The sequence below is a fragment of the Panthera uncia genome (assembly GCF_023721935.1).
Source record: "Panthera uncia isolate 11264 chromosome D3 unlocalized genomic scaffold, Puncia_PCG_1.0 HiC_scaffold_9, whole genome shotgun sequence".
NCBI classification, from domain to species: Eukaryota; Metazoa; Chordata; class Mammalia; order Carnivora; family Felidae; genus Panthera; species Panthera uncia.
The window spans coordinates 3,772,826-3,786,897 of NW_026057587.1; the positions used below are offsets into that span (position 1 = coordinate 3,772,826).

Genomic DNA, 14,072 nt, shown 5'->3' on the forward strand with positions numbered 1-14,072 from the left:
GGGGCTTGTGTCTCGGTGGGGAGAGACATGGCAATGCGGTGGGGACAGAAGACAGAAGGAGGCAGAGGCAGGGAGCGCTTCGGGGAGGGAGCCCCGGGGCAGGCCGCTGTCTGGGGACGGCCTGAGGGAGGTGAGCACAGGCACTCACAGTGACGCGCCCCTGCCCAAATCTGCACACCCCGGAAACGCCGCCCTCATTGAGAGCAGGCTCGTCTCCACACGGGAAGGACACGTGGGAGGGGCAGGCGATGTGAGTTAGCACGAGCTGTGCTCTGGGGTTCAGATCAAAAGCCAGTCCGCGGGTGAGTGTAGATGCCTGGGGGGGGGGGGGGGCCGCTTAATTTGCTTCCTGTCCAGTTTTCATTCCCACGGTCGCGGTGGGTGCCTCCGTGATCCGATGCCACATCCACGGTTAAAACAGGAAGGTGCTGGCTTTGTTCGGCCGGGGAGACGGGAGAGGTCGCCCAGGAAGGAGAACCCTTGGGAAGACTTCAGGAAGTGCTGGGAATCAGGACGTTATTCCATTTGTAGTCAGGGCTCGGGGCACAGTACAATTTTCTGACATTTGCTGGGTGTTCTTGCCTACTTTATAATAATAATCACAGCCGGCGGTTATCGAGCGACACTTTTTCCTTGCAAAACATGGTGAGCATTTATGGAGCGCTACGTGTTTCCTTCACACGGCGTCAGGAGCCTTGCACGCATCGCCTCCTGTCTCATTACAACCCTGGCGGGGGAGGGGCCGCCGCCTCCATCGCAGAGACAGGGACTCTGCAACACAGAGAGGTTCAGTGACTTGCCTAAGAACACACAGCCAGCAGGCGCCGAGACGGCCCACGGCGGGAAGCACTGGTCAAGTCACCAGCAAATTACGGCGGAGACTAACCGTCTGCGTGTGAGCGCGGATTTGGGGTAGATTGGGTAAACTTCTGGTCTTGAGCAGGTCGAGGCGCAGGACGGGCGAGGGTCTGCCTCTGTTGCCGCACGGAGAACACGACCCGTGGGGGACGGCGTAGGTCCGCCGCGTGCCCTGTAAACGACCCCGTGCCTTTCCCGCGCCTCTAAAAGGGTTAAAGAGAGAACCGTGGTCGCGCTTATCTGGGGGCACGCGGGTGTGGTTGATTTCCTCTTTCCATCCTCGAATCGCCTCCTTCCTTCGGGCAAACAAGGCTCGGCTCGACGCAGGGCTTACGGCTCGCGGTCCGTTTTCCGTTTATGAACGTTTGCTCTGCTTTTGAGGGCGCTGGCAGGCAGCACCCGGTCGCCGCGGACACGCGTGCCTGTCCGGTCGGCCGGCTGTTCTGGACGGACTGGTGTTAGGACCCAGGAAGGACGCAGCAGCCAGGAGTATAAATAGAGAAGCAGAACGAAGTTTGAGGAGAGAGCCTGACATCATTCCCTCTCCACCCAGAGCTGGGGCCGGACGGGGCGTCAGCCTGAGTCAGAGCGGGAGCTGGGCAGCGGGGCGGGCGGGAGCTCGGGGACGACCTTCGGAGCCGTCCAGCTCCGCCCGCGTCCAGGTGAGAGACGAGGGTCCGAGGGTCCGACTGCCAGCCTGGCTGCAGACAGACAAAGACTCCGGAAAGGAAAGCAAACACGGACGGCCCCGCGGGGCTCTGTGAGCTGCGGCCAGTTGGGGACCGTCCTGGAAGGGCGCCGATCGCTGAGAACGCTCAGGTTTGGGGACGAGGAGGAAAACAGCCGCCGGCTCTTCGGGACGGCTGCGTTTCACGCGCTAAAGAGAACCAGATTTCTTGCTTTCCGGACCCTGTGAAAATGTCCCTTTCCCAGGGAAGTGAAAGTTAGGGAGCACACGTTGTCACGGACGCTCAGGAATTGCACTCGGATCGCCTTTCAGCCTCCGAGAAGCCATGAGGAAGCTGCTGTGTCTGTGCTGGGGGCACCCCTGGCTGCTGCTGTTTTATTGCGATTTTCAGGTAACGTCTCTGGGCGGCTCTCTGGGCGCCTGGACGAGCCCCCTGTGCCGGAGGCTGTCCCGAACGTCTCACGGTGTGATCTTTGTGTGCAGGTGCGGACAGTCTACTCCAGGTCAGTGGCCCATCCAGGTAAGGGGACGCTCTCCCTCCCTGCTCACCGCCGTCCGCTGGCCCCCGGGCGCCGAGGTCCCCGCGCGCTTCGGCTGCGCGTCTCCGTGGCCAGCGGAGGGCGGCCCTCCCGCGGGCCCCCCGTCCCCGGCCGGCTGCCCTGCCCTCCGTCTCCTGGCGCCCTGCTCATCCTGACACCAGACCTCGCCGTCGCCGGCCGCGGCGGCCGCCCAGAGGCCTCTGGCCCGTGGCCGTTGCCATCTTATGATGGAGTCTTGGCTGCCGCCCTAACTTGTGCCGTGTATCTTCATGCAGACTCCCCGGGGCCGGCAGGGCTCTGTCCTTTCTGTCACCGTCCCAGCTGGGGCTCACTGTGCTTGGGCCGCGGTGCGTCCTCGGTCTGCAAGCTGACCGAGGTGTGGTCCCCGGGTGGTGCGGTCGCGTGGCAGGTGCAGGCCCGTGCAAGGCAGGGGCCTGGTGAGCGGCAGGAACCCCAGCGGCCGCCTGCGCGTGGTCGAGGGGAGCCCGTCGAGGTCCCCGAGACCTTGCTCGAGAGCCGTGTGAACGACGCCTGACCCACTGGTGAGCCCGCCTCCGACTCGGAGCTGAGGGGGGGCCGCCTGGCTCCTTCCAGCCACTGTCACCAGCAGCGCGGCCCCTACGGGCACCGCTGGCATCCCCGCGCGGCTGCAGCGTCTCCCTCGTGGGTGATGCAGCCGGGCCGGTGTCCGCCTGGACCTCCCGTGTCCGCGGACGGGGTGCCGCCATTTCTCTTGCACCCAAACGTCCAAGTTCACTCTTCCGTTGGAAAAGGTGTGAAGGCCGTGAATTTCCCCGTGCTCCCCTTCCCCCACCAGAACGCTCGCGGAAGGAAAACGGGGCTCTGTGGCTCGGGCATCTCAGTGGAGGGCACGCGTGTCCGCCCCGAGGCTCTCCCCTCGCCCCCTTCCCACTGGGGTTCCTGCTGGTTCTCCGGACGTGACGGGAGGTGCGGCGGTGGGAGAGGAAGCTGGGGGAAAGTTTCCAGATTGAGTCTTGGCCACGTCACGTCCATGCATGGATCCACACGTGTGCACGTGTCCAGGCCCATCCACATACGTCCACACCCGTGCACACACCCCCCCCCACCTGCCCACACCCATGCCTGTGCACACACATGCACACGCGTGCACACACACCCACACACATGCACACGCGTGCACCTGGACCCTTGACCCTCCCCTGCAAGGAGGGTTTGAATCAGTCTCTGCTCCACATGGAGACAGGGTCCCTCTCACGCCCTAACTCCGGGCGGAACCGACCTGGTTCTTCTCCAACTAGTGCCACAGGGAGATGACAGGTGTGCAGACGAGGGGACGCTGCAGAGCAGGGCGGTGACCACGCAAGCCCGCGTGCGGAGCCAAGGTGCTCGGCCATCTCACCGACGTCCACGCCCACGGCTTCCCTTCTCGTCTCACCTCCCGCGTCTCGGGGTCTCTCCTGCTCTGCTCGCCCCTTCTTTGCAAGAATCACACGGGGGTTTGCTTGTGGACGAAACCCTGCTGCTTGTGCTGTCTTCCTCCGCCTTATCCCCCCTTCTTCCTGTGTCTGTCTGCCTCCATCTGTCTGTCTGCCTGTGTCTCTCTGTCTCTGTCTGTCCTTCCCTGTCTCTGTCTCTATCTCTCTGTGTCTCTGTCTCTTTGTATGTCTCTCACTCTCTCGGTCTCTCTCCACATACCTATGTCTCTGTCCCTCTTTCTGTGTGTCTGTCTCTATCTCTCTGGCTCTGTTTCTGTGTCTGTCTCTCTTTCCGTGTCTGTGTCTATCTCTCTCTGTCTCTCGGTGTCTCTGTCTCTCTCCCTACATCCCGTGCTCGGCTCAACCCCGTTTTCCCGCAGAAAAGCCTGGCCCCCAGCTGACTGTGCGGCGCCTTCGCCGGGAGGCCCCCCCCCCCCTCCTGCTTCTGGGCCCAGGCCTGCAGGGTCCCGGGAGCAGCCCCAGAGGGAAAGCCCGTCCCCTGCACCTCTCAAGGGCGTCCACTCACTCAGGACACAGAACACAGGCCCGAGCCTGTTCCTAGAGGGCAAACCTTTGCAAACAACCTAAATCTCCACCCCTACGGGGACAGCTGTGTCAATTGTAGCATTTTCTTCTCCGGAAGTCTGAGCAGGAATGTAAAAATCTTGGATGTGAACCTTGTGCGGTGCTCAGAAGGGTCCTCTGAGGCGGCCTCTCTGCCCTCCTGCGGACGGACACCCAGAGAGAGCGGGTGGTGTGGCCGAGGTCTGCAGGGCTAAGAAGGCAGTGGTGACCTCAGGAACTCACTGCGGGGCCGGACACGTAAGGAGACTATTTGGGGACGACAGGAGCGTGGTGGGTGCAGGGCGGGAGGTGTGCACAGGACTTTAGGTGAGTCTCCGGGAGGGTCCCCAGCCTGCCCGGAGCCTGGTCTTCTGAGCCCCGGCCTGTTTGCACCACAGACCACACCAGACTTTTCTTTTTCTTTTATTTATTTACTCAAAAAATTTTTTTGATGTTTATTTATTTTTGAGAGAGAGAGAGAGACAGAGAGACAGAGAGACAGACAGAGCGTGAGCAGGGGAGGGGCAGAGAGAGATGGAGACACAGAATCCAAAGCAGGTTTCAGGCTCCCATCTGTCAGCACAGAGCCTGACGCGGGGCTTGAACTCACAAACCATGAGATCATGACCCGAGCTGAAGTTGGACGCTCAACCGACTGAGCCACCCAGGCGCCCCCAGACTTTTCTTTTTATGGTCTAATCAGGACTAGTGAGCCCTCCCTGTCTTGTGGGGACCTAGCACACTGCCTCGCGTGCAGTAGGCACCCTCTGTGCTGTCGGTCGGTCATGAGAGAGCCGAGTCAGCGAAGACAGCTGGCGCCAGATTTCAGCTCCCAGGTGCTCGGTCATCTGCCCCGTGTGCCCGCACCCGCCCAGGCAGCTCCCTATCTCTACCGTGTCCATAGGTGTTCGGTTGTGTAAATAACCGAAAGGCAACTTGCAATCATTTTGAGCCTTCGTATTATCTGTGTCTATCTGTGGCCGCGGACTGTCATTTTGGAGAGATGACAGCGTGCTGCCATTGAGCGGAACCCGGAGGCTGTCCGGCCCACGTCCCCATTTACGGCTGGTGACAGTGAGGCCCAGAGAGGGGAAACCGGGCCTCCCGCATCTGAAATTTTTCCTCTGGCCACCGAGTCCTCGCTGGCTCGCGAGTCCTTCCTGGCCGAGGACAGTGCTAAGAAGCGTGATGGTTGATGAATCTAAATCCATCAATGGCACCAGCCAAGAAATGGCAGGGCATTTATGCAACATTTACCAGCGTGCCTTTCACAGATAACTTTTGTAATGAGGAAAAGGGACCTTAAAAATCTCCCGTATCCCGAATTTCCTGGCCCTGGGGACACAGAGCGGCTGGTTCCCGCCCAGCTCTGGAGGCTGGGTACCTTACCTCACCGGCCCTATTTAGAGGTCTGGGAAGCCAGAGCAGATGATTATAGTGATTATAATTCCCTGGAGTTACGTACTAGGTTTTATTTTTTTTTCTGTGCAAATCAATAGTTTGTTCCCTTTATATATTTTTTATTGAGGTATCATTGACATATAATATTATCTTAGTTTAGCCATACAACATAATGACCCGATACTTGTATATATTTCAAAAGAGTCCCTGAAATATGTTGAGTTAATGTGTGTCACCATCACGGTGTCATGTGGCTGCAAGGGACAGTCAGAATCGCTAGGTCACAGCAGAAACTATCATTCATCTTCCTGGTGCAAAAAAGGTGTTTATGATGGAATTAAAAAAATAATGTTTGTAACCTATTGAGTAAATGGAAATTTGACAAATAGAGATGGGGGGTATATATATTTTCGTAATTACATATATATATATATGTTCTTTCTATGTTTATCCATTCGTTTATTCATTATTGCATTTCATCATGCATTCTGCCTATATAGTTCTTAAAAAGTTATTTGCTAAGATTACAATCTTGGGGAGGATCCAAATGCAAAAATCTGGATTACACAGGCACACAGGCACACACACCCTGTTTTAGCCGTGAGAACGTGGTACGCGTAGAACACGGTGTCTGCACGTGAGACTCAGACACAGGAGACAGACAACAAACAAAAATACTCGACTAATAGTAAGTTCCACAGGCAAAGCAATAAGGAGTCGGAGGGCGGCCGTCGGGGGCCCCAGTGGGACTCTGGGCGGGTACTTGCCCGCACAGCTTTGAGGGATTGGGGCTTCTGCTCAGTGACGCCAAGAACAAGTCCTGGGGCAGGGCTAGACGTTCGGCACCTGGGAGAGAAACTGAAGAGGAAGAATGAAAGGTTCTCTCTCTCTCTCTCTCTCTCTCTCTCTCTCTCTCTCTCCCTCTCTTATTTAGGGCCGGGGCGTGTCAGAAGTCCCATAATGAGCCACCGTATCCCTGGACTTACTGTCGTGTCTAACTGGACACACAGTTTTAATGAGGTTCATCTGGTGGAAAGCAGGTGCTCATGTAACTCAGAGATGTCAGCCCCAGAGTGTCTTATTCCCAAAAGAATGAGATTTTCTTGTTTTGATGACACTTTTAGGGCTGTGGGTTGTTTACGCCCTAGGGTGTAAAGGGGAACCTTCCTGTTGAATTCAGTTCTTGGGTACGTCTTATCAGCACCATGCAATGTTTTAATTAAGATAACCACTTTTTTAAAAAATTTAATTTTCTTTTTTTCTTTAAAGTTTATTAATTTGAGAGGGAGAGAGAGAGTGGGGAGGGAGAGAGAATCCCAAGCAGGCTCCACGCTGTCAACTGTCAGCTCCAACCCACGAACCGTGAGATCACAACCTGAGCTGAAATCAAGAGTTGGACGCCCCCGACTGAGCCCCCCCCCCAGGCTCCCCAAAATAACCACCTTAATTGCTAATATTAAAATTTGGGGAGATTTCCAAAAAAATCTGCGAAATCTGGGTCTCTAACCTCCCTAAGAGTTCACAGACCTCCCGCCCCGGAGCGGCTCTCGTCCTCGGGACACACGTTTCCCAGTGGACCGCAGCCCTCCCTCCCTCCCTCCCTCCCAAGACCCGCAGCCGACACCTGTTTCCAGCACCTGTTGCGGAATTAGGCAGCCCGCCGGGTGGGTGACCCTCGGGCCCCCGCGCACATGACAGCTCGCAAACCCTCCAGCGCAGACTTCCAGTCTGCTGGTTATAAGACGCCAGGGGCGACGACGCAGTGGGGCTTTGCCCTCGTCTGAAGCACGGCGACGGAGGACAGCAGGCCCTCTGCGGACCCCAAGCCCCCTTCTCCCACGGCCTCTTGCTAGCTTAGGGGGTCTTTCTGTGTGAACAAGACCACCGTCGCTTCACTCCGTCAGCCCCTCTGCCCAGAGCGGGTGGTGGCCGTTTGTACACGGGGATGCCAGGGAAGGATCTGTCATCCACGGGGTTTATGTTCTGAAGACGTGGGTTGTGAAGAATCTGTCGCACCTGCCCTTTGCGCTACGGCCGCGGTTTCCTTTTCTGGTCCTCCCCCGCCCCCGCCCCACCCCAGATGAATTGACTAACAAGCCAGCGATGTTTCCCCTCTCCAAAATGAATATCCTACGTTTTGGGGTGGGGGGAGTTTGGCAGAAACAGAAATGGGTAGTTTTGACTTTTGCATTTCTGAGCCTCCATATTGCATTGTTAGAGTCGCGTCGTTGCCAGGGGACATCGGCGGAAGCCACAGGTCTCCGAATTTTGGAAGTTTTTAAAGGAATACACGTCCCAACATTTGACTAGAACAGAAATAAAAAGGAACAGAAATCTCCCTCTTACATCTCACGTCCAGTGTTCCTCATTTTCCTCACCCCTAAAATACTGCTATCAGTTTCTAAGGGTACCCATAGTATCCATGCAAAATCTCTCTCTCTCTCTCTCTCTGTCTCTCCTTCCCTCCCTCCTTGCTGGTGGGACAGCTGGGTTTTCCACAAATAGTTGATAGTATCACATTTTTCTCTCAAGTTGATTTTTTTTTTTTTTTAACAGTATAGCTTGAGGAACATTTCCCATCGACACATATGTCCCAGCCTGGTCACTTCTCCTAGTGACACCCTTGTCTATTACGTAGATGTTCCGTACAGATTACAGCCCTTCTGCTGATGAGCATGAAGCCTCTTCCCACGCTTTTGAGATATATGTATATCTGCAAGAAATGTCCTCGTACATAGCTCTTTGATCCCGTGTGTGAATCTGTCTCTAGAGTAAACTCCTAGGAGCAGAATTACTAGATCAAAGTGCACTTAAAATTTGTATAGCTATTGCCGTATTGCTCTCCGGAAAGGCTGTAACTTCCACCAAAAGCACAGTGAACTTGCTGACTGAGTACATCTAATGGTCTGTTTGTCAGTCAGCCGGGTGGGCTGGGACAGGGTGGCTCACTGTCGTTTTAACATGCCTCTAAAAATTATGAGCGACATCTTTTCATATATTTAAAATAATTTGCATTTCCTTTCCTTTGAACTGCCTGTTTTATGTCCATTGCCCCAGTGTTCTGTTGGCTTAAATTTTCTTAATAGTAAGCATTTTAATGAATACAATGCATTTCATACAGTTCTTTAAAAAGACATCGGTACATTTCTGTCCTATGTATTACATAAACATCATTCTCCTGTTCAATTTAGCTTGATTTATTTTTACATATGGAAATTAAAAAAAAATTTAATGTTTGTTATTTTTGAGAGAGAGAGCATGAGCAGGGGAGGGGCAGAGAGAGGGGGAGACACAGAATCTGAAGCAGGCTCCAGGCTCTGAGCTGTCAGCACAGAGTCCGACGTGGGGCTCGAACTCACAAACTGTGAGATCATGACCTGAGCCCAAGTCGGACGTCCAATCGACTGAACCACCCAGGCGCCCCTTACGTAGGGATATTTTAAAAATCCACATAATCAAATTCATTACCTGGTTTTCTCAGAAGTTTTCATTTTTATTTTTTTTAATAATTACATTTATAGTTTGATCCTTCTGGAAATTGAGATGGTAAGGAGTGAGTTAGGGATCTTGAGTTTTTTTGTAGGTGGCTAACTGGCTGTAAAACCTTCTGTTGAGTATTCCTCTTCTGGTTTAAAATAGCACTTTTATCATAAACTAAGGTTTCACATGTGCTTGGGGATATTTATGGGTCTTTTCCATGGAACTTTCTATTCATGTGCGGTTGCCAAATTCTCTTTAGAACTGTGTCTTTACAACAGGTCCTAACTGTGTGCGAGCGCTGGCCCCCCACCGTCCTTCGCTGCCCCGCTCCTGGCAGGTTTTGTTGGTTATTTTTGCTTGTTTAGTTTTCTAGATAAGCCCCATAATGAGATTTCTCTCACACAAAATCTCTCAGCATGTTTACAACAGATTTCCTCATATTTATGTATTAATTAGAGGGTTGGTTGATAGTTTTATGATTTTGAGTTTTCTTTTCCACAAATAGGTTAAATTCTTTGTTTATTCAAGGGTTCTTGTACATCCCTTGGTATTATTTTATTGTTTTCTTTGTGAGAATTTTGTACAATTCTTACTCTTTTGGACCTCAACGTCTTCTTTCTGTCGGCTGCATTTACAAATGAGAACTTTTCTCCCGCCTTGTGTTAGCGTTAGCGTTGGAACACAGGGACGCTATTTATCGACTCTTCGCCTGTCACGTCCGTATAAACCTCCCTACTCAGATCTTTCCTTACGTGTAAGACTGTTTCACTCACCAAATTCTCTTCTTATTCGTAATGGCGTTTCGTTTTTTCGTGAACAGTCACACCTCATTTGAAAATAAGGATCGTGTTATCTCCTCTTTAAAAATAGTTTTACGATGAATAACGCAAAGACTCCTTTATTCATTTTTCTTGTCTATGGTCTGGCAGACACTTGGAGCAGATGACTGTTAGTTGGTCCCCTGGACCATCCTTTCCCCTTCTGGGAACTAACCACAGAGAGCTGGTCCAGGAGCAGATTGGAGCCAGGTGAGGGGCTGGGTGCCTGGGGGTGCGCCCCGCCTTCGCAGAGGGACTGTTACCCAGACCCCACCAGGGAGCCGGGATAGAAGCAAATAAATGAAGTCGTTCACGTGGCATTAAGTGGGATGAGCAGGCAGGCACAATCTGTCTGCACAAAATCATGTCCACTCAAAGTACAAGGGTCACAAAGGAAATTCTGAAGTGGTTAATTGTTACTATGCGGGAAGCAGGATGAGAAGAGAAAGACTGGGATCCGTCTCAGGGAGACTGGGAGGGAGCATCGCACGCCAAACCAGCCGGCCGGGCGACTTCTGCGGAAGCACCGACCCCTCGTCTCCACAAATAGGCTAATGATACAATTACCTTGCCTTCGTTGTTACAATGAACTGAGGAGGTGTTTGTCGAGAGCCTTACATGATGTCGACAATATTGCTGTTGGTGTCCTCCTCTTTTTAAATCATTTTAACCTGATTGCTTTCTCTCGCCTGGTTGCATCAGCTAGGTATCACAAAACAATATAAAACAATAGTGGGATAACGGCCATTCTTGTCTTTCTCCTGACTGCCTAACGGACACGCTCCTTGTGGGGCCCCACTAAGCCTGGTGGCTGTTAGTCCCTTCAGAGGTTCAGAGGTGTCTGCTCATTTGTACTTATCACGCTTTCTCATGTCGAGGAGATGGTCACCAATTTCTGTGTATATATATTTAATGTTGATTTATTTTTGAGAGAGAGAGGGAGCGAGAGACAGAGTGTGAGCAGGGGAGGGGCAGAGAGAGAGGGAGACACAGAATCTGAAGCAGGCTCCAGGCTCCGAGCTGTCAGCACAGAGCCCGACTCGGGGCTCGAACCCACGAACCGTGAGACCATGACCTGAGCCGAGGTCGGACGCTTAACTGACTGAGCCACCCAGGAGCCGATTTCTGTATTTTAAGAGTTCTTTTATTTTTTTTATTGTTTATTTTTTTTTTTACATTTATTTATTTTTGAGAGACAGAGTGAGACAAAGTGAGAGTGGGGGAAGGGCAGAGAGAGAGGGAGACACAGAATACGAAGCAGGCTCCAGGCTCTGAGCCGTCAGCCCAGAGCCCGACGCGGGGCTCGAACCCACGGACCGTGAGACCGTGACCTGAACCGAGGTTGGATGCTCAACCGACTGAGCCACCCAGGCGCCCCTTAAGACTTCTTTTTAAGGGGCGCCTGGGTGGCTCAGTCGGTTGAGCTTCCGACCTCGGCCCGGGTCACGATCTCGCGGTCCGTGAGTTCGAGCCCCGCGTCGGGCTCTGGGCTGACGGCTCAGAGCCTGGAGCCTGCTTCGATTCTGTGTCTCCCTCTCTCTCTGCCCCTCCCCCGTTCATGCTCTGTCTCTCTCTGTCTCAAAAATAAATAAACGTTAAAAAAAAAAAAAGACTTCTTTTTAAAACCAGGAGTGTGTTGAATGTATGCAAATGCCTTTTTAATGAATCCCATAGTCCCTGTGATACAGTTCCTCTTCCCTCCATTCATGACATAGAAGGAAAGCATTTCTTGCCTCCTAATGATGATTTAACATCTTTATTCTTTTCTTCCCCTAAGGGTTTGAGGTCTTGGCTTCTGCTTCCCATTACTGGCCGCTGGAAACTGTGGACGGGATCCACGAACTTCAAGACACGACTGGAGGTAGACGCGGGTGGTGAGGGTACCTGAGGCCGCAGGGACGGGGGGTGGAGGGGCTCCACGTAGGGCCATCGGGGGAGGCAGACAAGGACAGCTTCCGCTGGGAGGCCAGGCCAGTGGCGATGAACACACGTTCTGGAGATCCCCCCAATCATCGTTAACCCAAAGTATTTTACTAGAACTTTTATATATTTTTGTCATTGAAGGACAGAGCTTAAGGTTCAAACTCTTATTAACGTGTGTGTGTTTTCCCCAGTAACCATAAAACAAAGCCGTGGTTGGAAGCTCGAAGCTTCAGATGGTGCATCAATCACACGTAGGGGTCTAGATGTGTGTTTTCTAGATAAAACTGGCCTCATCTGCATGTCTGCCAAAACAGGGGTCCATTTGAGCTGAGTGCTGGGACTAACACGTGTGTTCGTGGGGTCACCGTTTCATTCACAAAGGTACCCCCACCTACCATCAGCTTCCGCACATGTCACCAGCATCTCCCTCGAACAGACCGAACATCACTTAAGATGCTCCCGTGGTCTCTGAGTCCATGGAAAATGAAGTCTCTATCTGACTCAATTCAGACATTTGCCGTAAGGAGAAACCCCAGATGTGTCCGAGCTCTTTATTCCGTTCCAGCAAGAAACTTCTTCCCAGTAGAAGTTTTGAGTGGCTTGGATTTTTACATTAAAAATTTTATTTCCTTATCGTTCTTGATTATGTCAAACGGCTGATGTGTACGGCAAGGGGTTTACTGGGCAACCAGTCTAGCACATGCCCACACACTGCTGATTATTGCACTTTCCAGACCCGCACACTGGCCTTTTCCTGATCCCCTGACTTAACGTGCTGCCATAAATTGCCACCAGAGATTCTAAAACGTTTCCCTCACATTTGCAAATTGAGAGGCGTTCTAGCTGGAGCCTGGGCGGATCCGCTGGGGGTGGAAGGACCCACCTGTGCAAGACTGCCTCTGGGCACCCAGCAGAGAACACACTGCTGCTCTGCTTTCTCTCCAAACAGTCTGCGCTGCAGGGATAAGTCCCTGGGAAGTCATTATATGAGCAGCTCAGGTTAAAATAAACTGCACTCCACCCCCACCCCATCATTATCTCATTTTATTTCTCAGGCCCTTTATTTCAAAGCCTGTGAAAAGTGGAAGTTCACTGTTGACATAATTCATCGTCCGGGTCACAGAGACCAACATTTTAGCAGTTATTTCAAATGATAACTATATCTCTCTCCTAATGTCTCAACACACCTCATTGTTGTGACCAAATCAGTAACTTTGGGCATCTTGAACTCCTTCACCGGCGAGGAATTCTCACCAAGCAGTGCGATCATGGAGACACAATTACACTGGGGCCAGGGTGTTAATTTCCCTGAGATTCTGTGTGTTCCTGTTTGCCCCGAACAGCCGGATGGTGACGTCTTGCCGATGCTTCCCCAGACCATTCTTCACGTCACGATGCTCTGCGGTCTCGTTTCAACGTGATCACAGGCTTCTTAAGAAACAGGGGGAAACAGGACCCGTCAGCACATTTTGCTGCCGGGGACGGCCGAGTGGCTTTGGAAGCCGTCTGGTGGTCACGCTGCTCGTATCTGTCGCTGAACCCTCTGTTGTTCGGTCCATTTGTCGTAATATCGTGCCATTGTCTTCATGCTGTGTTTCTACCTCACCAGTTGTGACGTCACCACCATGATCCTTGTGTTAAGGCTGTTTTATTGCCGGGCTCAGTTTCGTATCTCTCAACTAGGTGTCTCAGGGGGTTGCACACAGCACACTGGAGCCCACGTCTGTGGCGAAAGCCAGCAGCAGTCATGCCCTGGCAGGCCAGGGCGCTGGCCATGACGCTGCCCAGTACATGGGGAGTGGGGGCAGGGGGCGGGAGGGAGGTGTGAGGCCCGGAGACAAAATCCAAGGTGCTTGCTGGGCGAAGGACCGATTCTCGGTGCACGTCAAGTTGAGAGGTATGCCGGTTCCGTTTGTCATTCGTGTCACTCATCTGTTGTGCTTTTTTCTTGTTGTCCTACCTAGTGTTGCGAACCCACAACCTCACTGTGCTTCCTTCCCATAATTCTACCTTTGTTCGTACCAATGACTCTGCCTACTCAAATTTCTCTGCAACTGTAGGTGAGCACTTGTAACTTCTGTTCCCTGTTTTGTTTGGTTTGCATCTGCAATGAGTTTAGACGTCAATTTGATTTGGTTCTATATGAATTCATTTTGTCTTGGCCAGCAGACAAGCATATACCCAAGAACATATAGCCAAGAACACATACCCAAGAACACATAGCCAAGAACGCACACACAAGAACACGTAGCCAAGAATGTATACCCAAGAACATGTAGCCAAGAATACATACCCAAGAACACATAACCAAGAACACATAGCCAAGAACATATACCCAAGAACA

At 52.5% G+C, this 14,072-nt stretch overlaps 1 protein-coding gene across 1 annotated transcript in view; it reads left to right on the forward strand.

Annotated features, from left to right (window-relative positions):
- Nucleotides 1-599: 599 nt before the first annotated feature.
- Nucleotides 600-14,072, forward strand: part of ADGRD1 (adhesion G protein-coupled receptor D1) — an 84,063-nt gene continuing 70,590 nt past the window's right edge. The window contains exons 1-3 of the mRNA XM_049620643.1: nucleotides 600-1,937; nucleotides 2,030-2,066; nucleotides 11,583-11,666. Of these exons, the coding sequence (XP_049476600.1) occupies nucleotides 1,872-1,937; nucleotides 2,030-2,066; nucleotides 11,583-11,666 (187 nt within the window). The 5' untranslated portion in view covers nucleotides 600-1,871. The remainder of the gene's footprint in view (nucleotides 1,938-2,029; nucleotides 2,067-11,582; nucleotides 11,667-14,072) is intronic.